Here is a 27,300-nt window from a genome sequence, read left to right on the forward strand (position 1 = left end):
TTATGACATTTCTCTATTCTGAGCTTTGATTGTCCTTGCTTATCTGCTTGAATTATTGTTCTCGCTTGTATTGGCATATCTTCATTAGAGAGAAATTGCATTACAATACGTGTAAAATCATACACAAGGTGGTGTCAGGGTTTGAGAATCTTTGAAATAAAAAAAAATTGTGGGCCACATAGGAAATATAGGTGGAGACAAAATAACAATTTAACAGTTTAGGAGTAAATATATGTTCAACGTAGAAAAATAAAAATAAATATATCAAGAAAGTATAATAGAGATTATATATAATTTATTTTACAAGTATAAAAGAAAAATCTGACCATTTTTCGTTTCTTCAATATGGAAAATAGAGAAAAGGAATTATAGTTCAAACTCCAAACTTTGATTTAATCTTCAAAAGGAACTAACTGCATGATTAAAACTCCAAACTTTGATCAAGTACCCAAAACTAATCTGAGACCTTCCAGACACAAATTAATAGTGGTAAAACACGTTCCAAACTTACTAGGCTCATCTTAACCCAATGTTGACCTTGGTCAACTCTAAGCTTTAAGAAAAATAGAATTTTCTATCCAATGGTCCAAAATGCCTACCGAATGTCTCGGGACTCATATCAATCATCCAACCAAGTCAGTAATCACCTTTCGGACCTAATGAAACTATTAGAATTCCATTTTGAGCTTGTTAACCCAAAATGTTGAGTTTGGTCAAACTTCTCAACTTTCAAAATTAAAAATCTCACTCAATTCTTATTTGATCACCTTGAAAATCGTGTCATCCATTCTCGTAAGTCATAAATAACATAATGAAACTATGAGAAGGTTCAACGTAGGAAAATTAATTCAAAAGAACAAAACGATCATGCAAATCATTACAACTTCCGAGTGTTTAACATGTACAGTCTCCAAATACAATGTAGCTAATAACTCATACCAAATATTTAGCATGCTCAAATATATATACAGACTATCTTTTAGAAATTTTCAAGTTGATCGATTTGGAAAGACTTGAGAAAGTGAGAAATTTGAAGATCATTTGATTAGGGAAATTATTCTCTTACTATTTGTGATTCACTCCGAAGATCTAAATATATTCTTGAAATGAATGTGACTAGTTTTTCGACTGTATCATATAGATTCATTAAGTCTGTTGTTTCTTCACAATGAATTATAGTAAGGAATGAATTTTTCAAGCAATAAATATTGTATCGTATAGTATTTTGTTTTAATGAATACAACATTTGAATAGATCATACCGTTCTCCATCGTTACAACTTAGATAAGTCATAATGTCACATCAATAACGGAGTAGAGCTACTATAAAGAGGTAGGGTAAAGAATAAAATAAGATTATTAAATAAAATAGATAAAGAAAAAATAAAAGAAAATATTAAGATAACAATGCGATCACACCAAATCGGTCATTACATAAAACGAGACTTTTCGTCGTTACCTAACAATGAATTTAAATAATACTATACAATTAAAATTAAAGTAACAACTAAAACAAACATGATATTTAAACTAACAATACAATACATTACAATAGGTAACAACTAACAACCATCCAAACAAGGTGTTATTCTAGTTAACCATAACCTGAATATCAAAACTCATATGACATTTGAAGCACTTTCTCAGATATACAATTCCTAAGAAAGACACCAAAAAGTTATATTGAGATTCCTTCTCAAATAAATCACTACATACATACATACAACTTACAAGCCAATGATATGGACAGTTGCCCCTTCAAAATTCTTTGCCAAAAGCCCAGATTTCCATGAATTACAATGTACTCATTTCTCCTTATACATTCCATTATCAATGCAACTATCATATCAGACCAAAATCTATCTTGTCTTTTTTTGATTGATATCTTTCTCATCATCAGAAATACATTCCCTGCCACTTACCTTTTATGTGTACATACAACATAAAAACACATACATTCTGTTCACTCTTAAAATAGGGTGCTCGTGAGTCGAGAGAGAGCGGGTATATCAGCCTGCTAGTTCTCTGTAATTCTTGCGGATACTCCATAGAATCTCGGCACACTTTCTCATGGTAGGCCGGTTCTGTCGATGAGGAGCCAAACATTGCAAAGCTAGTTCATAAATTTTTTCCATGGCCAAACTATTTGCAGCAGATCTTTCTAACCTTGGATCCAAAGTTAAGATTGCATCTCCACTGGTGAACTTCTTCATTGCCTGTTTGTAAACCAGCTTTTGTCAATACTTCTTTGGTGAACATATAAGCCTATCTCTAAAAAGAAAAGACAGTAAATAGCATCTTGTACTGACATTATGAAAATGATTTAACTTATATACAGTGGCGGTGTGTTCTTTTTACACCATCAATGTATTTTAACCTGTTGTAGCAGATAACTTGTCTTATTTTTCATGTCACTAATCCACCACTATTTATGAATGATTCTTTTAGGTGACTTGATAGTGTAGAAATTTCTTTTACATTGTTAAAAGCTATACTCTTAAGAAAGAAGCATACCCATCTTGCGGTAATGCGCTCTTTGATTTCTTTTTTTGGCTCGATTGGGCGCCTTCCAGTAACAAGTTCCACAAGCAAAACACCAAATGAATAGACATCACTCTTCTCAGTAAGTTGATAGGTACTCAGGTATTCTGGGTCTAAGTATCCTGCTGTCCCTTTAACTTGGGTAGAAACATGTGTGGCTCCTGACTCAGTGTCAGCTGCTAGCCTTGCAAAACCAAAATCGGCCACCTTAGCTCGAAGGTTTTCAGTGAGGAGAATATTAGAAGACTTGATGTCTCGATGGATAATAGGGTGATCTGCATCCAAAGCACTCTTTTCTTTTTATGATATATCGGAAGAACAGAGAAATCCTAGATAAATAAGCCAAGAATTCAAGAAAACCTATAACGCAAAATAATTCACTTGTACCTGTATACATATGCAAATATGTAATTGCATGTCCTACATCTATTCCAATGTCTAGTCTTGACGCGAAATCAAGAACATTTCCACTGACACCTGCATCATTAAATGACATAAGCATTATGGATAAGCATTGAAAGCCGCAATTGTGAATGCCAGAGCCAAACATTGATGGAAAATGAAAACTCAGAAGCAAGATCAAGAACTCACTATCCAAGTGTTCCCTAAGAGTTCCATTAGGGACATACTCAACAACCAAAATCTTTTCTTCTCCATGCTCCAAGAACCCATAAAACTTGACTAAATTTAGATGTTCTATTTTTTCTAAAGTTCGAACCTCGCTTCGAAATTCAGCTCCCGAGTGTTTATCATGTATATTCTGCAAATACAAGGCAGTTAAATACTCTTGCCAAATTTTTAGCATGTTCAAGTTCCTGAAAATATACAGGAACAAGCTTGATATTAATAGTAAGTAACTAAGTGTACCTTTTTGGCGCGTTTGATTGCAACAACTGTTCCATCCGGTAGGCAACCCTTGTAAACTATCCCGAAACCTCCTTGACCAATTTTAAGGCTTGGGGAGAAGTTCTTTGTGGCCTTATAAATATCTTCCATGTTGAATTTAGTACTCCCTGCCTCTTTTGTATGAATTGAATTATTTTCACTACCATAGATGCTTCGACCTCTACTGCTACTGCTACTGTGTCTCTTCTTCCTTCCGCCATCAGATGCAACTGAAAATTTCCAACCAACTAAAATGTGAAGAATCTTTTTGAAGATTTAGTGAACTTCCTTTTCCTATAAAATGAAATACAAACTAAGTGGAGTTTTATCAGTCTTTCAGCTCGTGGAATTAAGGGAAACAGCAAATTTCAACTCAAGACTGTACAGAAATTATATCATTCAATTTTCATTACAATACAAAAAATCAACATCAACGGGATATTTAAGAATGAAACAAAGAAAACTTTTAGAGTAATAAATCCAGCTGAAATCCCAAGCAAAACAAGAAAGGGAAGGACAAACAAAATTTATTTACTTAATAATGCCTCCGGATGAAGTTCAGAAATCGATTATTATTATATTCTACTCCTCTTTGATTTTCAAATGGACGAAGTCAAATGGAGATTGCAAAGGCAGAAATAGAGGAAAGCAAATGATATGATTCCATAGTGCCGAATTACAACGAGTGCTCAACTACACAAAATCATTGCCTGAAAATTCCCTGTCGCTATAAAATGTTGGCTAAATATTTTATGTGTTTATACCTCATCTGCAGTGAATTTCCATCAATTGTTGTCTAATTACAGCCATTGGCAAAGCATAGTGTATTTTCACCCGATAAACCTCATAACTATTGGCTAATGTTTACTAAGCTCAAAATTCATCTACTACAATTCAGACACTAAGATATTTGTTGCTTTAACCATGGGGAAATAAACTCCTCCTTGACTATATCTTTACGGCCAACATAAACAACTCATGTACAGTTGCCAGATACTGTCCAATAGCCTTGAGCATAGACGGAGACATAATTTAAGTCAATGTATACAAGCATCACTGTCCCACTTGTGGGATTACACTAGGTTTGTTGTTGTTTGTTGTTATTGTATACAAGTACCACTGTACTCATTTGTTTATGATAAATTTGAAGTAATGTGTATGCCTACACCTCTGATGGAAAAGCTCCATCAACTTGTGCCTGCAAGGTTTTGTTCCTTAAAGGCATCACATGATTAACTTTCATTCTATTACAACATGATTAAAGCTCAATCCCTCAAGGAATTGGCTTAATTTTCTTCCAATCAAAACTAAGCATCCAATTTCGAACTTAGGTTGGTCTTACACTTCAACAAGAAAATCTTTTACACATTTATAACCAAAACGTTTCACTTTATCACTTCTCGAGGTACTCTATGGTCTAATCCAATCTCACTTCTATACGTCCGATGCAGAGTAAATATTAATCTTTAAATTGAATATTAGCAAGTCAAGTTTTGTATTCTTGCTGTGACAAACATACTAACTCTGCATAACTGATCAATGTGAAATGGAACTTCGAAATCAAACACATTCTTGTAGCTCCATCTAATTTACTGTAGTGCTATCGATTAATAACAAAATGAATCCAATATGTGAAATGCATTATTTTCCTTTCCATTCAAAGCACAGCCTCAACATCCAAATGGTAAAAAGCTAATGCATGTTGTAGATTGACAGAGGTGTAGGCAATATTTATCATATACGTGATACATATTGGAATTTTCTACTCCTTTTGTTTCAATTTGTTTGTCTTACTTTCCTTTTTAGTCTGTTTCAAATAGAATGTCTCTTTCCTATTTTGACAACGCTTTAATTCTAACTTTCTACATGACATGTTTAAGACCACAGGATGGACATTTTGGTATATTATACATATCTTTAGTTTAGTTTAAGACCACAAAATTCAAAAGTTTGTTCTATTTTCTTAAACTCCTTGTCAAGTCAAAATCAGACAAACAAATTGAAACAAGAATATAATTTTTTTTAATGTACATTGTTTACTTCAAAGGCAAGACAATGGATACACATGAACCTGTTACTTTTACACTGGATCTATCTTTATTCATGGCTGAACCCAAATGACAAAATTGATGAAATTACTGGGTTAATAAGCCTCAAAAGCACATAGTTACTGACCCTATTTTCCTGATTGTTACGAACGCTGAACAGTTACATGTAATTATATTTTGGGTGAGGTGATTGTGTAAAACATATTCTTTTTCTGTTGTCAGTGCCGGGGCGGAGCCAGGTAGGGGGCAAGGGGTTCATCAAAACCGCCCTTCAGCGAAAAATTACAAGATTAAGTCAATGTATACAAGTACCATTGTACTCGTTCATTTATGATAAATTTAATGTAAATGTATACGTCTACTATGATGAAAAATCTCCATCAACTTGTACCTGCAAGGTTTTGTTCCTATAGGCATCACATGATTAATTTTCAATCTATTATAACATAAATAAACCTCAATCCCTCCAAGCAAAACTAAGCATCCAATTTCAAACTTAGGTTGGTCTTACACTACAACAAGAAAATATTTTACACATTTTCAAGAAAAATGTTCAATTCATCACTTCTCAAGAGTCAAGATACCCTATGGTCCAGTAGCGGAAGGCTAGTAGGCCTTGAACACATGACCTTAAGAAATTTTCACAGCACCTTAACCACTAGGCTAAGCCTTTAACTTGTGTCAAGAGGTATCAATACTTGTATATAAATTTATAAACCAAAATTTGACCTCTATATACCTTGTAATTTTTCAACGGAGGGGTGTCGAGCGACACCCCTCGGTCAAAGGTGGGTCTGCCCCTGCTATGGTCTATTCTAGTCTCACTTCTATACTTCTGATGGGTTAATAAAACCTCTAAATTGAATATTAGGAAGTCAAGTTTTGTATTCTTGCTATGAGAAACATACACAAACTTGGAAGTCAAACACATTCTTGTAGCTCCATCTAATTTACTGTAGTGTTATCAATTAATGCTAAAATGAATCCAATATGTAAAATGCATTATTTTCCTTTCCACTCAAAACACAGCCCAAATGGTAAAAAGCATGTTGTAGATTGTCAAAGGTGTACCCAATATTTATCATATACAGGATACATAAAGAAATTTTCTCCTCGTCCATTTCAATTTTTCCGTCTTACTTTCTTTTTTAGTCCGTATCAAAAAGATTGTCTCTTTCCTTTTTTGACAACTCTTTAATTCTAACTTTTACCTAACATGTGTTAAGACCACGAGATTAAAGGAAATTTTGGTATATTTTACATATCTTTAGTTTAAGACTGCAAGATTTAAAAGTCCTTTTTACTTCTAAAACTCTATATCAAATCAACATCAGACAAACAAATTGATATAATTCTTTTTATGTACATTGTCTAGTTCAAAGGTAAGAATAATGGATGCTTATGAACCTATTGCAGTGTAGATAATGGATGCACATGAACCTATTGCTTTTACACTGGATCTATCTTTGTTCATGGCTGAACCCAAATTGCCAGAATTGATGAAATTACTGGGTTAATAAGCCTCAAAAGCACATAGATGCAGAGACTTCCAAGTAAAATTGATTGTGTAAAGCATATTCATTTTCTATTGTCAGAGGACAGGGGCAGAGCTAGGTATTCATTTGAATACCTTTTAGCGAAAAATTATATTGTATATATACAAGATTAAAATTATTTTTTATGTACATATAGGTGAATCATTTCGCTTCTTCATCTATTTACTTCTTCATATTTTTAAATCCTTAATGAAAATCATGTTCCATGTGTCGGTGTATAAAAAAACTTCAACATACCTGAAGGAGCTTTAAATGAATCGGAATCACCAAAATTAGTACTCGAAGATTTAGGCTCCGGCGGAGTGAAACAGGACGCAAAAGCTTCTGCAATGGATTTGACGGCGAATATGACCGGATTCCTGCTGGAATTTGACTTTTGAGAAATTGCAGTAGTAGTTGAGGAGTAGGTAGATGTACTAGGTGAATGAGGAAGACGATCGGATGTACGGGAACCCAGGGAGTTGGAAGACATAGATACGGCGCCGGAACTAGATCTCCGGCCACCGGAAAATTGGGTATTTGGACTTTTCATGGTTAATGAATAGAAAAGAAATGGCGGGTAAGCAGTAGTAGTAGTTGGGTTGTTTGATTTTCGCTAAGCTGTGTGGGGGGCACTATGGGGTTGCCAGTTTGCTACTCAGTCAAGTCAATAAATACAGTACGAGAGACAATGGATATTTTCTTAGTTATTACCTCCTACATTTTATAAAACATTTTAATTTATAAGACATAATTTGAATTTTGATAGTCAACTTCTCTATTTTTCCTAAAAATATAAATTACTTTATTGGAGAAACAATTCTATCATATTTATTACATTTTGAAATAATTACATATTGTTTCACTAATATAATTTTATATTAGATTTTAAGTCAGATATATGTATTTTACTATCAAATACACCAAAGTGGGAAAAGAAGCGAGCGAGATATTCTATGTATACCAAATACGTGTGATTACACTAAGTACATGTATCTGGAATATCAGATACATAGAGAGATGAGTGAGAGGAGAGAGACGAGCGAGAGAGTCAAATACATGTGAATCCACTTAGATATAGTGTACCTAAAACAAATTACACCTAATTTTGACTTTATGTATCCGAGATGCATATATTTGAACACGGTAAATACATGTATGTGCAATCTAAATCTGGTAAAAGTTTCGTGATAATGAAAAGTGAAGGGAAGGGAGGTAATTAGGTACTACTAAACTTATGGGATTTTTGTAAGTTACATATTTAGAAATTACATAAAAGTACTATAAGTTATCAGAATTAATAATTTAAAATATTTAAAGGATATACGAATAAGCTGCGGTAAATTTTTTTTATTGTTTGACACTCAAAATTCTAACTATGTCATATAAATTAGGACAAGGGTGCCTATTTATGTGGCATGGTTGAAATTTTGAGATTCAAACTCTTAAACTTTAATCATGAATTCAGATATATAAGCTAAGTTTTTTTAAAAAACTAAAATTTATGTATTTGAAAATTACATAAAAATACTATAATTAAAATAATTAATAACTAAAAATATTTTTTAAAAACTGATAAGCTTTCAAAATTTTAATTGTCACATAAATTGAGACAAAAAAAATACTCCAAAATATCATTATATGTAAATTTTTAATCTTCACTCTTTTACCATTTAGTGGCAGAAATTATAAGGAGGAAACTGCACATTTAAAAATCAAATAAAAAGACTTCACCTCTTATTATTTTGAGCAGGAAAATGATAATTTTTTTATTTCCCTCATCTAACTTATCCAACACACTTAAAGTTAGCGGATTAATAATTTTAAATATCAGATTATTTAGTTAAAAATAAATAAATATTAAATTAGAACTAGAACATTCTCTTATTTAGTGCTAATAAACTATAATATTGTACTAAAATTATAACATACGCACATTGCCTTAAAATTTAACATACGTGTTTTTACTTTACTTAAAATTAATTGTACTTGTCAATTTTATTTTACCAATAAAGATTGTGATGGATAGATAAGATTTTTTCACTATTAATCAGAAGTTTTGGATTCAAATATTAAATATGAAAAAAAATTCTTGTTAGAAAGCATTTCTTTCTTAAATAAGAGATAACTCTTACGTAATGCAAAATTGAATTAGTTCTTACAGGTATCGAATGCTCAATGATGATAAAAACACGTCAAACTTATATGATTTGAAGAACATTTGTATTTGCAAAAAATGTTTTAATGGGACCATTTTGGATAAAAATCTACGCAAAACATTTATTAGTCGATCAACTTGCTCCCCTTGCCGGCTGGCCCTCAATCTGGCTCTGTCCAAAGCTTATTGCTTCCCTTTGTTTATGGACAAATTTAAGAGACTGTCGATATATTCGATTTTTAAAATAAAGATATTTTTGAATTTATTATCTTAAGTTAAAGTTGTGTTTAATGTTTTAAATATATTTTAAATTTTGTGATTTTAAATATCAAATATTAAAAAAAATATTAAATATAAAAAGTGACATTCCTTTTATAAACAAACTAAACAAAATAAAACACCTACATCAAAAGAAAAAGATAATAAAAAATAAAATCTAGCAAATTGTACAAAGTAAATTTAAAAAGTACTAAGTTTCGTGGATAAATATAGAAGATAAATTGATCTAATTAATCAGACTCTAATATATGTGTATTTTAACTTTTATTACACTAATATTATTTTTTACCGTAGCAAAATGTCCCAGAAATTAACCTCATGGTAGGTAAAAAGATTCATAATAGAAGAAAGAAATAAAAATATACGAACCCCATAAAATTATTGTTGAATACTGCATCATTTCTTCATTCTTAATCAAATAACTCTAGTTCGAGTTATAAATATGAAAAAAAAATCATGTTAATTAAGATGCATTTCTCTTTTATAGGGCGTAACATGAATTCAAATTAGTCAATAATTTAATAATAAACCGCCACTAGATTAAAAAACAAACACAAAAAGAATCATTCTTCTCAACTCCAACAACATATTAAGTGTGAAAACGATAAAATATATGTAGATTTTGAAATGCTTAACTCCAATTTTATGTAATCAAATAAGTAATACTCTCTATGTCTAATAATAGTTGTCCACTATTGACTTGACACATCTCTTAAGAAACAATAAATAATAGTAGAAATATTAATTATTTTATCTTTTGACTTTATTTAATTTAATGTTTTGAAAAATGTGTTCGATATTCTTTTTTATTTCTCATCAAACGAATGACATCTTCACAAAAGATAAATTATCTCTTGATTTTCTAAACTGGACAAGTATTATTGATAATTATTTTTAATATAGTAGATAATTATTATTGAACGGAAGAAGTACTTGATTATCAACGATCATTGGTTAAACAAAATTACGAAAATACACCATACCATACAAGAAGAGATGTAGTAATAAAATATGATCCATTTTCTTGATTGTAATTAATGACAGCCTAGCAATCATCAAACTCCAACTTAATTATAATCTATGCAAGGAAAAAATGGCTGTGATCCAAATTTGACTTTTCAGTAGCATATGTATTCCTTACATCTTAATTTATTTGATCTATTTTGATTTAGCATGAAATTTATGATCTTAATTTATAGATATGTCAAATGTATAAAAATAATTTTTAATTTTATAATTTTTAATATGTCATGTGAAAATTAAAATAAAAAAATTATTACAAGGAAAATAGTTATTCTTTTTTAAAAAGAATTAAAAAAAAACAGATCAAACAAATTAAAACTAATGAAATAGTGCATATTCAATTTAGCCACATATTATTCCTTTATTTATGTCAAATAAAAAACAATATATAATCAGATTCTTTATTCCTTTATTTATGTCAAATCAAAAACAATATATAATCAGATTCTTTAAGGTCTAGAGTCGATAGTTTTTCAAAAATAAATTATTATTTTTTTCTGGAAAGGGGTTTTTAACGTTGAAAAGTAGGCTTGTTTTGGCTTTTTGTCAAAGTCAACCACTAGTTGCACAACACGGCAACAGACAGATCAAGACCAAGACTGCAAAAGTGCTAGTAAAAAGTCCAAATGGACCTAAGTATTGGATTTATTATAAGTTATAATATATATATATATATATATATATATATATATAAAAAATATTTCATTCGATATTCGAAAGTTAAAGTTCGGTTTAATGTGAATTCGCATATTAAAGATTTTATTTCTACTACATACTCTTGAATAATTAAAAATGATTCAATCTCTGAAATAAATAAATAAAAAGGTTTAAATATATAACATACTCTTTCTTCTTGGTAATATGAAATTTATTCATTCAATATAATTAAGAGTCATTACATAAGGAGGCTGGTCTAGGCAACATTGTATTCATCCGATCTCTTTTAATAACATAAATACTAAATGTAGGGGGATTGGGGGTACAAAATTAAGCTTCTAAAAGTATCTAGCTCGCATCTATTCTTGGTTAACTTATTCGGAACTCCATTAGCTTCTCGATATATATGTTTGATTGATACCTCTTCTATTTTAGACAATAAGTACCTAAAATCATCATCATCATCATCACATATATATATATATATATATATATATAAATATATAACCTACTTTGCGTCCACCTAGCGAAATTTTCCTCTATAAAAACATTCTAGAAAAATTACATTTGAGATGAAACATCACAATAGAGATTTTTTTTTATGAGACAAAACAAAATATAAAATTAATCGCACAATCAAATGGTATAGTTGAATTATTTTCCCTAAATATTACTATTTACTCCCTTCATTCCATATTAGTTGATCACTTTTCTTTTTACACACATATTAAAAAATAAGAAGATAATTTTACTAAATCACCCCTTAAAAATCTTTTTAGGAATTTTACAAAACAAATATAAACACTTACAAAAAGAATCAATTGCGAGGGCAATATAAGAAAATTTTAATTAATGTTTTCTTAATTTAGTAAAGTGATTAACTAAAACAATTAATGATCAACTAATATGGGACAGAAAACATACTTTTAAAGCAATAATATATAGTAACATCATATTTATTGGATTATTAATAATGAGAAAAACTTTGCTGTTTCCATAATTAATGTTCAACCAACTGAATTGGCTCAAGAAGACAGCAATGTACAGGACATTTGTCTCAATTTACCATGTCAAAATCATTTGTGGTTATGAGGAATATTAACTTGACGAGTGACGCCTACTTCAATATATGTGCATGAGGTGGGTGGCAACATATCCTTTTCATTTTTTTCTTTTTTTACCAAGTAAGAGAGGTTTTAGATGTGGTAATATAATATATTAATTTTTTTGTCTTAATTTATGTGATATTATTTAACTTGACATAAAATATAAAAAAAGAAATATATATATTTTTAAAAGTTATGATTTAATTGAAAAAAATGATTTTAAAGTTATACTTTTATTAGATCCTTTATTATAATAAAAATAACTTTTAGCAATAATAGATGTAACATTAATAAAAAAATGTTAAAGTTTTTATCAACATTAGTTAATTGTCACTCGATTCAGTATCACTATAAACTCTAGTGACATTTACAAAGAGTGCTAAAATGTAATTGTCACTAGTAACTGCCTCTAAAAATATATATTTAACGGTAATTAAGCTATTACCACCGTTAATTAATGTCAAAATAAAAAGTGGTAGCAAGAAAAAACAATATGTAAGAAAAGTGAGAAAAAAAGAGGGAGCAAAAGAATTAAAGTTGCTAGGATATGAGTAAAAGAATAAAAATTAGTGTACTTAAAATGTGGAAGATTGAAGCTGGTCCTTTTTGAAATAATAAAATTCAGATCGTACACAATTAATTGTGTTCAATAATACTCAATATTTGGTATTAGATCATAATTGGGCAAGAGAGAAAGCAATTCAAGAGAGATCTTGCAAGTTGGGGGTATTCAAAGAATATCGGCAAATCACATCAAATTGATAATTTGAGAAAAAATCTACTAGTGATTTAGTATTGAAAAAATCAGCTGCTCATAATTGGTTTGGTTTGATTTCTAATTAGAATATGAGTGAAAGAAAAAAAAATTGAATGTAGAGAAATATAAAAAATTGAAGTTGGTCCTTTTTTGAATAATAAAATTAAAAATTGTAGCAATTAATTGTGCTCAATAATACTCAACATTTGATATCAAATCATAGTTAAGCAAGAGATCGAGATCCTACCATTGTTGGTCAGTGGCGGCAAGTCAAGATACATTAAGTATAATTTTTAAGAATCAGTGTAAGAGTGAAATTACCTCCTATCCCTACACTTTTTTCTAATTTCATAAATTTCATATTTTTAAGGCTATCCGGATACATAACTAAGTGACCTGATACATTATTGTTGATACACCATGTATCCGTCTGTTGCGCATAGTTAGGGGAAAATTTTGAAGATCAAATTAAGATCCCATAAATTACGTTATTCAGTTTCATATTACTATCAATTATTCAGTGACACAACGTAACAGATCCAAACAATTGAAAATTCAAATTGATCAAATTTCTTCTCCCTATTCTTCGTTATCTCTATTTCATTCATTATCCAAAAAATTGATAGGATACATAAATGAATATTTCGATTTTGCTGAGGCATTCAGGAATCTGAGAAAGTGAGGTTAGATATCAACGATACCAAAGTGAAGGAATCGTTGTTGGGAAAAATATTTCATTCATGAACTTAGTTTCGGCCATTGCAGCTCAATTGAATATTGATGAATTAAGGAAAAAAAAATGAGATCTGATATATTGTAGAAGGTAATTCTTCTCCATCGATTATTAGAAATGATATAAGAGTAAGGTTGTACGTCGAGGTGAAGAAACATGAGGTTGAATTTGCTATGTATCCACTCATATTGATACAAGAGAATAAATGATGTGAGATACAAAGCTTTGATGTATCTACCGGTGCAATTGTGTGCATAATCCATTACTTTCTTTGATGTTCATAAATGGAAGGGAAACTAATGTACAAGATGTGGGCCTCAATCCCAATTTGCTGAGGATTTGGGTCAAGAAGAGCCTGGATTCATTTTTTTTTTTTTATGTTCAATTGTATTTGTTTGTAAATTATTTGTTTTAAATTTTGTTTAGGACAAATAACATAAATATCATTAATTCCATTAGGACAAACAACACAAATTTCAGGTCAAGAATAATCCTGATTTTTCTTGTCTGTTTCCTCTCTTGTTCAAATGATTTGATTCTTTTCAATAGACCTCATATAACATTTTTTTGTTTGAGGAGATATTTCATCATCGTACCATAAAAAATAATCGCATTCACATTTTGTCTACAAAAATTATCAAAATAATTGAACTATAATTAGCAGTTTGTTTTACCAGATTTGAATAAAAATGATAAAAATCTTATTTTTGTGTTTTTGCAACAAAAGAATTGACGTCCGATATTAAATTGTGTCCATAAGATTTTCAATTCAGCATTGATCCCACATCAAAAGAACAAACTTGCACTTGAAGAAGATGAAATTGAAAAATTCGACATTGATCCTTCGTTGTGGAGAGGACGAAAGAAGATTTTTTTTTATCTCCACTGGTACCAATGTCGAGATAGAGAGAAGAGAGAGGAGGGAGATGATAAATTTCATTAATTTTTATTTTAGGCTAATTTTAAGGGGTGATGTATCTCAGAGTCTGTTTGACGTTGTTTTAGCAAGACCAAAATCACTTATTTTGAAGAAAAAATAAGGCGTTTGACAAATCAGTAAAATTGCTTTTAAATGAAAGCAGAAGTCGAAACAGTTTTCCGCTATTGAGAATAAACTAGAAATTTCTGCTTCTTAAAAAAAAGCAAGCAAAAGCAGAAAATTATTTTTTTCAAGATCAAAACATCCTTCCATATTTACATATTTACTATATTGATTAATTAACATATCTCATAAGTATGGATAAGTTTCATTTAAGATTTTTTTATATATAATAATTTATTTTTATTTTACAGTTATTATTATTTTTATTATAATTATTACTGTTTTAATTTTGTATTTTTAATTATATTTAAATTATCATGTTCATATTATATCAATATTTAATTTATATTTTATTTATCTATGTATAATATTGATTATTGATTGAAAAATTGAATATGTACATTTTAATTTAATAAAAAATAAAAGATTGATTAAAATTTATATAATAGGTATTTAAAATAGTTTTTCTCTATAAAATAATCTCAATATTAAAAGTACATTGATACTTGTACTTTGTTGTAATTTGACTCTTGAAAACACTTTTAAAAAAAGATTAGCCAAACACAATTTGCTTATAAAAATCATTTTTTAAAAATGAATCAACCAAACATAAATTCTTTTTTCAAAAGCACTTGATTTTAAAAAAAAAAAAGTATTTTTAAAATAAGCAACAATGCCAAATAGACTCTCTATAGAGCTAATTCCAAATCTGATATATAATTAGATAGTTGGATAATATATAATTATTTAAAATTCATAGATATAGTATGAATATATGTTTAATCAGATATATTTTTTTATAATTTTTATATAATACTAGTATATGTGCCCGCGTGTTGCGCGGATATTTTTAAAATATAATAATTTTTAGATTTAAAATAATTAATAGAAATTATTATTGAGTAACAAAAGTGCATGTATAATAATATACAATGTTTTCATTTCATATATACACTTATGCTAACAAAAAATCACCATAATTATGTGCAATGAGGGTATTTTCTTCAAAGACATTAAACATTATACTAACAATTCTTCTTCTTCTAGTATAATGAAGATTGATAACATATGTGGCGTGTGTTGAATTGATACCTGTTCTAATTAATTAAATCTTAAATTAATAGATCAATCTAAACCTAGTGTTAAAAATATTTATGATAGTTGTAGACACGTAATTTTTGACCGAACTTGATGTTTTACACAAATTTTAGTGGTTAAATATTTCTTTTACTTTTAAATTAAATATTTTGATTTTACATATTTTAGTAAGTTTAGTGTAAAAATATTCGAAAACCACAAAAATAGAGTCATGTTTTAAGTTAAGTTTTGTTTTCAATTTATTCAAAAGAGAAGAAAATGTTCAAAAAATATATGTTTTCTTTTAATATGTATTTAATAAATAAACTAGTGTTTCTTAATTATATTTTTAATTAGCTATTTAACTTTTCTTAAATTTATAGTAATTTAAAATAATTAGTTAGTAATTTTAATTATTATATTTATTTATATATACTACACACTGCTCCACTACCCCACTTCCTCACTCCACATCTACCCACTTCCCACACACAACACTCCCTCACACGTACATCCACACACCCATTCCCACAACACACCACCCCCTATCTACATATACCACCCATTCCCAAAAAGAAGAGAAGAAAAAAAACACACAGCAAGACAAACGGACAGAAGAAAAGACACAGAGAAAAAAAGAACACTATACTACACGAGCAAGAAGAAAAAAAAAAAAAAAAACACTTCCATTTTATTTATTCTTCTTTCAAACAATAATCATACATTCACATCTTTTCTTCCTTACCCATTTTTCATATCAACACAAATACATATACCATCACAAACAACCTACAAAAATTGTGGGTGTTCTAATCGAGCTTCGGTTAAGATTTTGCGGTATTCAACTTTACTTTATCTTCTTATTTAATTTATTCATGGAATTTGATGTAATTATTATGATAAGTTTTCTTACACTTTTATTTTATTCATAATTTGATTAAAATGAAAAATGTGTTAAGTGTTATATCTCTTTAATGAATGAAAGTAACTTTATTGGTGGTTATTTTTATTTATCTATTTTCGTTCATTAGTTGTGATGTCTTAAAATGAATGGGTCATGATGTTGTTCATTTCTTGATTTTGATGCTAATAATGATAAAGTAGGAATTATTGGGTTCACAAAATTATTGTTGTTTTATTTATTAAATAAAGAATGAGATTTATTTTAGCAATTCGTCATTGTTTTGTTGGATTAATAAAAAAGTACAATATGAGTATGTCTAATTTCGCCATTAACTTCAAGATAAAATAAAAATAAAAATATAATATGTGTAGGCCTAATTTTAACATTAACTTTAAGGGTGAATAAAAATAAAAGAATATAAGATAATCCAAAATTTATATTGTATCCTAGAAGTTAGATTTGTTTTATTTTATTTTATTTTATTTTATATTTTCTTATAACATTAGATGGGTTTTAGGCATGTAAAATAAAATAAAATATTTGTTTCAATTAAGAATGTGGTTACACATCTTTTTTGAAACACTTAAAAGAAATTCAAGGATGTGATGACACACCTTGATAAAATTATTCTAATATATATTTTAACATGTGGATTAATTCAATTAAAAGTATCATCAATAAATATAATAATGAGATGAGAAGATTAGTTGTCTAGAATTCAGAAAAATAAGAGTAAGTACTTTTAATACTAGATGAGTTTTATGCACGTTAAAAATATTTGTTTCGATTAAGAATGTGGTTGCGCATCTTTTTTGAGACATTGAAAAAAAAAAAAACTCAAGGATGCGGGGATGCACCTTGTCCAAAAATATAATAACTTCATTAATTTAAAATAAGATCACTTATAGATAAAATTAGGTGATGCACTCGAGAGAAGAAAACAATTATGCTCATAAGCTATTTATATGTCAAAAGTCGAGAATGCAGTTATGCATCCAATTTGAGACCAAATAAAAGTTCAACAATAAAAATGCAAACAAGTCATGGCCTGAAAATAATATATCCACAAATGATTTAAAGTAGGTATAAGTCAATAAAAGCGACCGTGGTAGAACCACGGGACTCGAGGGGTGCCTAATACCTTCCCCTCGGTCAACAGAATTCCTTACCCGAATTTCTAGTTCGCAGACCAAACTAAAGAGTCATTTCCTTTTGATTAGGGATTAAACAAATAGGTGACTTGGAACACCATAACTCAATTCCAAGTGGCGACTCTGAAAAAATAAAATAATCCCTTAATCAATTCCGTCACTTAAATTGGAAAAACCCTCCGCCGTCGCGCAAAAAGGGGTGTGACAATAGTTTTAGCTAAATCTAAATATAATTTTCAAAGCATGTTGCAACCTCTTTAGCACACTCCTCTCTCGTTCAATCTTGCAAAATAAAATATTTTTTATTTAATCAAATACAATTTCATAAAATAAGAATGTATAAAAAAAATGGTGTTCACTTATCAATTAAAACAAAAGATACTATGATAAAATTATTTTTAAAAATTATTTTTCGATATAATTTTAATTTGAAGATTACTAAGAATAGTTGCAAATCATTTATCTCTAAAAAAGAATGTAGTTGAGATCAATAAGGATGTAAATCACCTTATCTCTAAAAAAGAGTTGAAATTATATTATTTAATGATAAACTTAAAAGGTTTGATAAATATACAAATTAAGTAATATAAGTAAAGTCTATACGAAGTGGGAGAAATAAAAGAGAACACTACATGATATAGGTGTTTTGTAATTTGTTAGTATTTTTTAACTAAGATTTTTTTTTTTTGAGAAAATCTCGAAATTGTTAAAATAATATAACTACCCATTTTTGTTTTTGGCAATTTTATTTGACAATTTTTTACATAATTATTAATCAAATTAAAATTATATTTTTTTTGGAGAGAATTTTTTTAAAAAAATATCCAAACTGAAAATTTTAGAATTATTCTGATGATGAATGGTGCAATATTTCGCAAAATACAAATTTACAATATTTTAAATTTATTGTTTTTAAAAAAATTATAATTAAAAAACTTATATGTTGATGCTATTTTCTTATTACATAATATTTATTTGAAATACTAAATTCATTTTATATAAACTCAAAATTTGAATTGAATTATTTTGTGATGTGTGACACTTTTGTCTTTCCCATTATATAGGTAGAAGATTAAAATATATAATTGAGTTTTGAGAGATAAGGATAGCTAGGTAACTGGTGAGGAATTTTAGGAGATGCTTTAGATTAGTTTTTGTTTTCAATCATTATTTTTTTTTGAAAAAAATTATCTACGTATTTATAGCTATGTCTTTGTTAATGTTTTTCTTTTTCTTATTTTTTCATTAATTATTTTATTTTTTATTTTTTATTTATTTTGTAGCATGAGATTTTTAATTTTTTTCCAAATAGTTAATTTTGTTGTTTATTAATTTTTTTCTTTTGTTTTAGTTTTGTTCTAAAACTACCAAATGACTTGATATTAGAATCGATTTTTGCACATTATTGTTGTATTATCTAATTATTTCAATTTAAAAATATTATTTATCAACCTTGATCTCATTGGTCATTTATTCAAATGTAAATATTACCTTATACAAAGGAAACTAATAGTAATTTTGAAGCTCTAAATAATATATGATTTGTTTTATTTTTTGTGATGATTTTTTATTAAAAAATCAGAAAAAGTTAAGTGAATTTTTACTTGAATACTAAGTGTTTTTATATCTGCACAATAATCATGTCAAATTAATTCTTGGAGGATTGATAACGTAAACCTCTTATCAATATAAGTCTGAAAACTTATCTATAATCAAAAGAAAATCAAGCATGTCATGATTTCAATTTGTACATATAATAATTGCTTTTAATTTTCACAAAAATCGAATTTTGATATATTTTATTTCTACCCAAAACACATTAAATAAATTTTGTTATATTTCATAATATATCATTTAACTTCTGCGAAGTAACACAAAATCTTAGATATAACTTTAACAAAAAAATTGAGAACATTTCATGGAAAAAAACAATTAATCAAATAAATCATATTTGATAAATTGTATATTATCTTAAATCTCTTGTTGATATGAGCCTGGAAAACATACTTGTAAATAAAGAAAAATCAAGCATTTCATGAAATTTAAAATTATAATTTTTTAAATTCATTGATTAAAGTCATGTGCATAACATTTGATTAATAAACCCAAAAAAAAAATTGATTTTTGCACATTATTGTTGTATCATCTAATTACTTAAATTTCAAAGGAAACTAATAGTAATTTTGAAGCTCTAAATAACATACAATTTGTATTATTTTTTGTGATAATTTTTTTAATTTTTTTTTTTACAGAAAAAGCAAGTGAAATGTTTCTTGAATACAAAGTGTTGTATCTGCACAATAATAACACCAAAATTTTTCTTGCAGGATTGATATCGTATACCTCTTACCAATGTAAACCTTGAACATCTATATAATCAAAATTTGTGATAACATTGCTGCAACAAAGTTAAATGTAACACTAATATTTAAATTACAATATATGAAATATTCAAAAGTCTTAATTGATTTTAGATAAATTTACAAATAAATGTAAAATGTTAGTATATTTTACTCATAATCCGATGCCTTCATTGCATTGGATGAATTGCAAGTATATTAAGAAATAGCATATATTGATTAGAGTAACAATAATCTACAATCAATTTCTACATTGATTTCACCAATGCAGATGTTCATTTGCGTTCATTCAATCTACTCAAGTGTATGATGAAGAAATGAACATGATTGTTATCCAAGTGACTTGATCTATTCATGAGTCCGAGTAAGAGAGATGTTCGAACCTGTGTAAGAATACTCAAATTTGAGAACTCATAATACGTAAAAATAGCATAAGAAGATAGAATAATCATATGGATTATTATGAATAAACAAAAAATGTATAAGATCTATCACATAAATTAGTACAAACTGATTTTAATAATTGAAATTCATATTATACTACTCAGTCAAATTTACAAATACCTTCTCAGACTTATGGTCTCTGTACCCTTTGACACTAAAGCCTTGCATATCGCAGTGTCAACAAAGTCACTGCCTCTGATCCTATGAGGCTATGACTACAATCCGTTAAAAAAAGAAAAATAAAGATAGATAAAAGAGGAATCAAACATCAAACAAATAAATAAAAACAAAGCAAATATGAAAGAGATATACAACCTAAATTTTCATAAATAATAAAAGTCTAATTACTATTTTTGAAGATCTCACATGAAGTCCTATTAACTATTAAACATCGTAAATTTGCAAAACTACATATATCATAAATGCATTATAATATACTCCATAAACTATGAAGGCGAATTGAATTTAATCCTTGCAAAACTATTTTCCAAATAGTTTAAAATAACTCCATAAAAAGGTACATGAATTGATATAAAAAATTAAATTTTAAGCAATTCAACTTTTTAGAAAGAAATCCAAAAATGTTGCTTGAAATTTTTCGCAAAAATCTATCAATGTCAAAGTAAAAACTAAAGCAAGAAGTTTCAAATTTAAAACTATTAAGAAAAATATGAAAGTAAATTTAGAGAGAAAATTGGCATTATACCTTTAAAGAAGTGTTGTTGTAGAAATATTAGTTTGTCCCATTAACATGTTAAGAAGATCAATATGAGTATGTATCAAGCCATTTCTTCACCATTATTGAAATTTGAGAACAAAGAGAAAAGAAGAGTGAAAAATTGTAGGCGGTAGATTTAAAAAATAGGCTAGTAATTCTTGTCTTTTGATATATATAATATTTTTTAAACCTAATAATTGAGAATTTTAATTACTATAAAATTAATTTGAATTTTTAAAATTATTTTATAAAAAAAAATTCTAGCAATTTTTAATTTAAGATAGAATTGGGAAGTTAGTCGGTAGTTAGTTGATTTTTTTTCATTAATAATTGAGAATTTTAATTACTAAAAAATTAATTTGAAAAATTTAAATTAGTTTATAATAAAAAGAAAATTCCAGCAGTTTTTTAATTTAAGATAGAATTGGGAAGTTAGTAGGTAGTTGCTTACTGAACTTAAATTATATATATATATATATATATATATAATAGAGAGATTATTGACATGTGTCTATATTTATTTAATTAATTACTGATTATTTAAAATTAGTTAAATTTTAAAATTAAAAAATTTGTTGTGTTGACATGTGTCGTTCTAATTATAATTTGACATGTGTCTATATTTATTTATTTAATTATTGATTATTAATTATTTAAAATTTATTTAAAATACTGAAAATTTATAGATAGATTCTCTCTGCCAACCATATTTGTCTAATATTGATTTTGCACACTTCTTAAGAAACTATAAATGGAATGGTAATATTACTATATCACCCTTCGAATATAATAATACAATGTCTTAAAAAATCTAATAAAAAAATGACTATAAGTAATAATAAAAATAAATTAAAAATTAAGTATAAAATTATCCATTAATTTAATAAAATGAACAAATATTATTTAATATCCCAAATTATATAATGGACAACTATTATTGAACGCACATAATAATTTACGTGAACCTCATGAATGTGTGTATAATTAGATAATTTTTTCAATCTTAGGGTAACACTTGCTTTGGTTTGAATTTATTATTATAAAAATTCCAAAAAGCCCAAACCCAAATTTATATAATTCGGTTTCTTTTCCAATTCCTTAAATTCCCACCACTCTCTTATCGTCTACCACCTTTACTCATATCTCCGGCGAACTCATCGGCCGCGATCTTCTTTTTCCGGTGAATTCATATTGGTAACCTTCTTCTCTATTACTCATCGGTGGTGATCTATTGGAATAATAATAATTCAAAGTTGAAATAGGATTTGCTGTTTTTGTTATTTATTTAATTAATGTCTGGTTAGGATTTATTTGTACTAGAGTTCATATAGAAATATATTTTCTAGTACTAATTTAATTTGGTTTCTAACTACTATAAATAGAGATGTTAGACTTGAAGTTAGATTCAAGAACTTTTGAGTTTAGTCGATCAATTTTGTTGGATTATGATTTTTAAATTTTTTTTTTTCTCTAAAGCGTTATTAAAGATGAGATATTTATAATATTATTGGGACTTTTAGCTGCTGAATATAGAAGTATGAGTGTTAGGTGTTTAAGAGAGAACAAAGTAAGGCCACAAAATGGTTCTGTTTAAGACTATTTTTTTTTTTTAAATTCTTATTATTTTTTTTGAGAATTCTTTAATACAAGAATAGATGAGCTTCAGTTTAGAGTAAAACAAACACAAACAAACTTAATATTTATAATTGCTTTTAACATTCGTTTTACAGTATTTTTATTTACTAGAGGAATGTAGTTGGGGTATGATTGGAATTTTATACCAGAACCTTCTTGTCTTTTTTGCTGGCTTGCGCAAATAGGTGGGAAACAGCCTCTCTACCTCAATGAGGTAGGGGTAATGTCTGCGTACATCGTACTCCACTCGTGGGATTACCTTGGGTATGTTGTTGTTGTTGTTAGGGTGTCTTAGCTATTCCTTGGCTTTTGGATTGATTGGACATGTCACCGTGTTGCTCTTTCTCTTTTCCTGTAACACATGTTCTAGTGTTCGAATCTGTATAATGACATTAAAGCTTTTCGTATTTTTCTGGTTTGTTCAAATGCACCTATGCCATAAATTTTCTTATTGCCCTTCTGGCCTCTTCTTCTTTCAATGTGATTTTATGCTGATTTCTTCTCTATTTATGCTGCTGTTCTAACTTCTTGCTATACCATGCTTTATTTTGTGCGAAGCCTCGATATTACTATTTTGGATGCGTTGTTTCTTGTTCATTTGGTTGAGCTGACTGGTGTATTGACGATCTATTTGTTCAAAATTTCTAACTACTCCTGTTTGGTAACAACAGATTGTAAATACAATGGGGAAGAAAAAAACAGATGAGGCTGGTGTAAGTGGGAAGGCTAAGGGAAGCAGCAAAGATTCCAAGGAAGGGAAAAAGGAGAAGCTTTCTGTCTCTGCCATGCTCGCCAACATGGACCAAAAACCTGAGAAACCCAACAAAGGATCTTTAGCCACTGGCGCTAGTAAGGCCAAGCCTAAAGCAGCTCCAAAAGCATCAGCTTACACTGATGGTATTGATCTTCCTCCGTCTGATGACGAGGAAGAGGAGTATCTTCCTCGCTCTGAAGAAGTGGAAGAACAGATCAATGCTCATAGAAGGCATGGAAGGAATGAAGCAGGTCCAATTGATACCTCCATAAGTTATAAAGAGCTAAAGAAACGAGAAAAGAAGGATGTGCTTGCTGTTCAGGCAGCTGAGGTGGCAAAAAAGGAGGCCCTTAGGGACGATCATGATGCTTTTACTGTTGTTATTGGTAGCAGGGCGTCTGTTCTTGAAGGTCAAGATGATGCTGATGCAAATGTTAAGGATATAACTATAGAGAATTTCTCTGTAGCAGCTCGTGGAAAAGAACTTCTAAAGAACACATCAGTTAAGATATCTCATGGGAAGAGATATGGTTTAGTTGGTCCCAATGGAATGGGCAAGTCCACCCTACTAAAGCTCCTTGCTTGGAGGAAGATTCCTGTACCAAAAAACATTGATGTACTTTTGGTCGAACAAGAGATAGTTGGTGATGATAGGACTGCACTTGAAGCTGTTGTTTCAGCTAACGAGGAACTCATCAAGCTCCGAGAAGAGGCTGCATCTTTGCAGAATGCTGCTGCATCTGTTGGTGAGAATGAAGATGATGCTGATGGGGACACCGTTGTAGAAAAACTTTCTGAACTGTACGAAAGGTTGCAGGTGATGGGATCAGATGCTGCTGAGGCCCAAGCATCAAAAATTCTCGCTGGGCTGGGTTTCACCAAGGAAATGCAGGGGCGTGCTACCCGATCTTTTAGTGGTGGTTGGAGGATGAGAATTTCTCTTGCACGGGCTCTTTTTGTTCAGCCTACTCTATTGCTGTTGGATGAACCTACTAATCATCTTGACCTTCGGGCTGTTCTATGGTTAGAGGAGTACCTTTGCAGATGGAAGAAAACTCTGGTTGTTGTTTCACATGACCGAGACTTTCTGAACACTGTTTGCGGTGAGATTATTCATCTCCATGACATGAAACTACACTTCTATCGGGGTAACTTTGATGATTTTGAAAGTGGATATGAACAACGTCGCAAAGAGATGAACAAGAAGTTTGAGATTTATGATAAGCAGTTAAAAGCTGCCAAGAGATCTGGAAATCGAGCACAACAGGAGAAGGTAAAAGACCGAGCCAAATTTGTAGCATCCAAAGAATCAAAGAAAAAGGGCAAGGATAGAGTTGATGAAGATGAAACTCCACCTGAAGCCCCTCAGAAGTGGAGGGACTACAGCGTGGAGTTCCACTTCCCTGAGCCTACTGAACTGACACCTCCACTTCTTCAGCTAATTGAGGTCAGCTTCTGTTACCCTAATCGACCAGACTTCAGGCTCTCTGATGTTGATGTTGGTATTGATATGGGGACTCGAGTTGCTATCGTTGGACCCAATGGGGCAGGCAAATCGACCTTGCTTAACCTCTTGGCAGGTGATTTAGTTCCTACAGAAGGTGAAGCCCGCAGGAGTCAAAAGTTGAGGATTGGACGGTACTCGCAGCATTTTGTTGATCTTCTCACAATGGACGAAACACCTGTCCAGTACCTGCTTCGTCTTCACCCAGATCAAGAGGGACCTAGTAAGCAAGAAGCTGTTCGTGCAAAGCTAGGAAAATTTGGACTTCCCAGCCATAACCATCTTACCCCCATTTTAAAGTTGTCTGGAGGACAAAAGGCTAGAGTTGTGTTTACATCTATTTCCATGTCGAAGCCTCACATCTTGCTATTAGATGAGCCAACAAACCATTTGGATATGCAGAGTATTGATGCTTTGGCAGATGCCCTTGATGAATTCACTAGTGGGGTTGTGTTAGTCAGCCACGACTCGAGGCTCATATCGAGGGTTTGTGATGATGAAGAAAGAAGTGAAATTTGGATAGTTGAGAATGGGACCGTTGAAAAGTTCCCTGATACATTTGATGAGTACAAGGCAGAACTTGTAAGGGAAATCAGGGAAGAAGTTGATGATTGATGTTGTAACTGGCTTATTCTATTGTAGTGTCTTGAGGGAGAGTGTAATCTTCTGTTGAGGGAGGGTTTTCTTTTTGACTTCATAACGAAGGGAGAGTGTAATCTTCTGTCGCGGATATAAAAGAACATAGTGATATGTACTGTGTCATATTCTATCTATTTCTTGTCATGGTTTTGCCTCAGACAATAACGTCAGGTATGTTGATATTTGCTTCACACTCGTAGTGCATTTTTGGAGGATTTAACATGGATGTGGCAACATTTTTGGAAAGTCCGAGCAACTTAAGTTTGCATCACTGTTTTGTTTTGAATGGCTTGTTGGAATTATTGGAATATGAGCATATGGTCTTGTTTGTTCCTGACTAAGAAAATCTGCAACTTAAAGATTTTCGTATGCCATTCCTTACTGGAGAGAACTGTTGTTGCCCTTACAACAGGCTTATTCTTCCTTTCTCTCTGGGGCATTGGAAATGGTTTTTTCTTGTTAAATGACTTTTTGCTGCTAGAATGGCTTAGTTTGAGTTGAATATCCAGTTGTGTGAGTAGGCTCTGATTAATTGGTTCGACAACGAATGTAATTCCCTGTCTAAAACTGTAGGATTCATCGATATGTCTGTAACTGAGATAGTTCAATTTTTTTCACTTCTGATTTTCGAAAGTTACACAAATCTATCCGTTACTTGACCCTATTTTCCAGCGTTCATCACCCAAAAATTATTGTTGAGGTTTTGGTGGCACGCCAGGTTTTTGATGGTGAGGAGAAGAGCGCAATGAAGAACAGAAGGTTATCCACTGGTCTGGTGGAGTTTTTGTCAGAGACGAGGATTTCATAATGGCAAGGAAATGAGCAATGAAGGTGACGTTGGTCTCTGGCCGAAGAGGAAAGAGAGATACGAAGGAGAGACGGTTAATGTAATTGATTAGGTGTACATGTATTTGACAAAATATACACATATATCTTGTTAAAAATTCATGTATCTATAAAGTGTATATAGCTTGACTAAATTAGGATCCGTGCCAGGAAGTCCACATTGGGGGGTAAAACGCTCGTCCTAACAAAGACGACTCCGTATCCAAGGAGGCTCAAACCCGAGACCTCTTAGTTAAGGATGAAAGAGTACTTACCACTCCACCACAATCCTTTTTGGTAATACTAGATACTTCTATGATACATATATATATACTTGTGAGCCCATGTATCATAGTCTATTTGTTCATATGGAATAAGAGGTTAGTATGTGTTCATGATACGTCTGAATGTATTTGTGTCCATCTTTATCAAAGTCCATCAATTTTTTTTTTATATATCTAAGAGGTTAGTATGTGTTCATGATATGTCTAAATGTATTTGTGTCCATCTTATCAAAGTCCATCAT

General features: G+C 29.9%; 3 protein-coding genes across 3 annotated transcripts in view; 2 read left to right on the forward strand and 1 right to left on the reverse strand.

Moving 5' to 3' along the window:
* Nucleotides 1–1,628: 1,628 nt before the first annotated feature.
* Nucleotides 1,629–7,613, reverse strand: LOC125838925 (calmodulin-binding receptor-like cytoplasmic kinase 2). Its single transcript, XM_049517927.1, has 5 exons — nucleotides 7,267–7,613; nucleotides 3,408–3,655; nucleotides 2,928–3,300; nucleotides 2,514–2,815; nucleotides 1,629–2,215 (listed from the first exon to the last, which is right to left on the reverse strand). The coding sequence occupies exons 1-5, from the start codon at nucleotides 7,559–7,561 to the stop codon at nucleotides 2,009–2,011; spliced, it is 1,425 nt and encodes a 474-aa protein (XP_049373884.1). The 5' UTR covers nucleotides 7,562–7,613; the 3' UTR covers nucleotides 1,629–2,008.
* A 6,460-nt stretch (nucleotides 7,614–14,073) lies between these two features.
* The window catches only part of LOC125838945 (ubiquitin-conjugating enzyme E2-23 kDa-like), a 119,311-nt gene continuing 106,084 nt past the window's right edge, over nucleotides 14,074–27,300 (forward strand). Inside the window, exon 1 of the mRNA XM_049517946.1 lies at nucleotides 14,074–14,077. The gene's annotated coding sequence lies outside the window, so the exon portion shown is untranslated. The remainder of the gene's footprint in view (nucleotides 14,078–27,300) is intronic.
* LOC125838919 (ABC transporter F family member 4-like) lies at nucleotides 22,530–25,962 on the forward strand. The gene is made up of 2 exons (XM_049517920.1): nucleotides 22,530–22,611; nucleotides 23,724–25,962. The coding sequence occupies exon 2, from the start codon at nucleotides 23,736–23,738 to the stop codon at nucleotides 25,923–25,925; it is 2,190 nt and encodes a 729-aa protein (XP_049373877.1). The 5' UTR covers nucleotides 22,530–22,611; nucleotides 23,724–23,735; the 3' UTR covers nucleotides 25,926–25,962.

Source organism: Solanum verrucosum, unplaced genomic scaffold (genome assembly GCF_900185275.1).
Source record: "Solanum verrucosum unplaced genomic scaffold, falcon-dt-bn FXZP01000163.1, whole genome shotgun sequence".
NCBI lineage: Eukaryota > Viridiplantae > Streptophyta > Magnoliopsida > Solanales > Solanaceae > Solanum > Solanum verrucosum.

Bases quoted from the DNA above. Each gene is read 5' to 3' on its own strand.
- LOC125838925 (XM_049517927.1), bottom strand. From the start codon at position 7,561: ATGAAAAGTCCAAATACCCAATTTTCCGGTGGCCGGAGATCTAGTTCC. The intron at 3,301-3,407 runs GTACACTTAGTT...TTGTATTTGCAG, and splicing joins CAATCAAACGCGCCAAAAAG to AATATACATGATAAACACTC. The intron at 2,816-2,927 runs GTACAAGTGAAT...CTTTGGATGCAG, and splicing joins ATATTTGCATATGTATACAG to ATCACCCTATTATCCATCGA.
- LOC125838919 (XM_049517920.1), top strand. From the start codon at position 23,736: ATGGGGAAGAAAAAAACAGATGAGGCTGGTGTAAGTGGGAAGGCTAAG.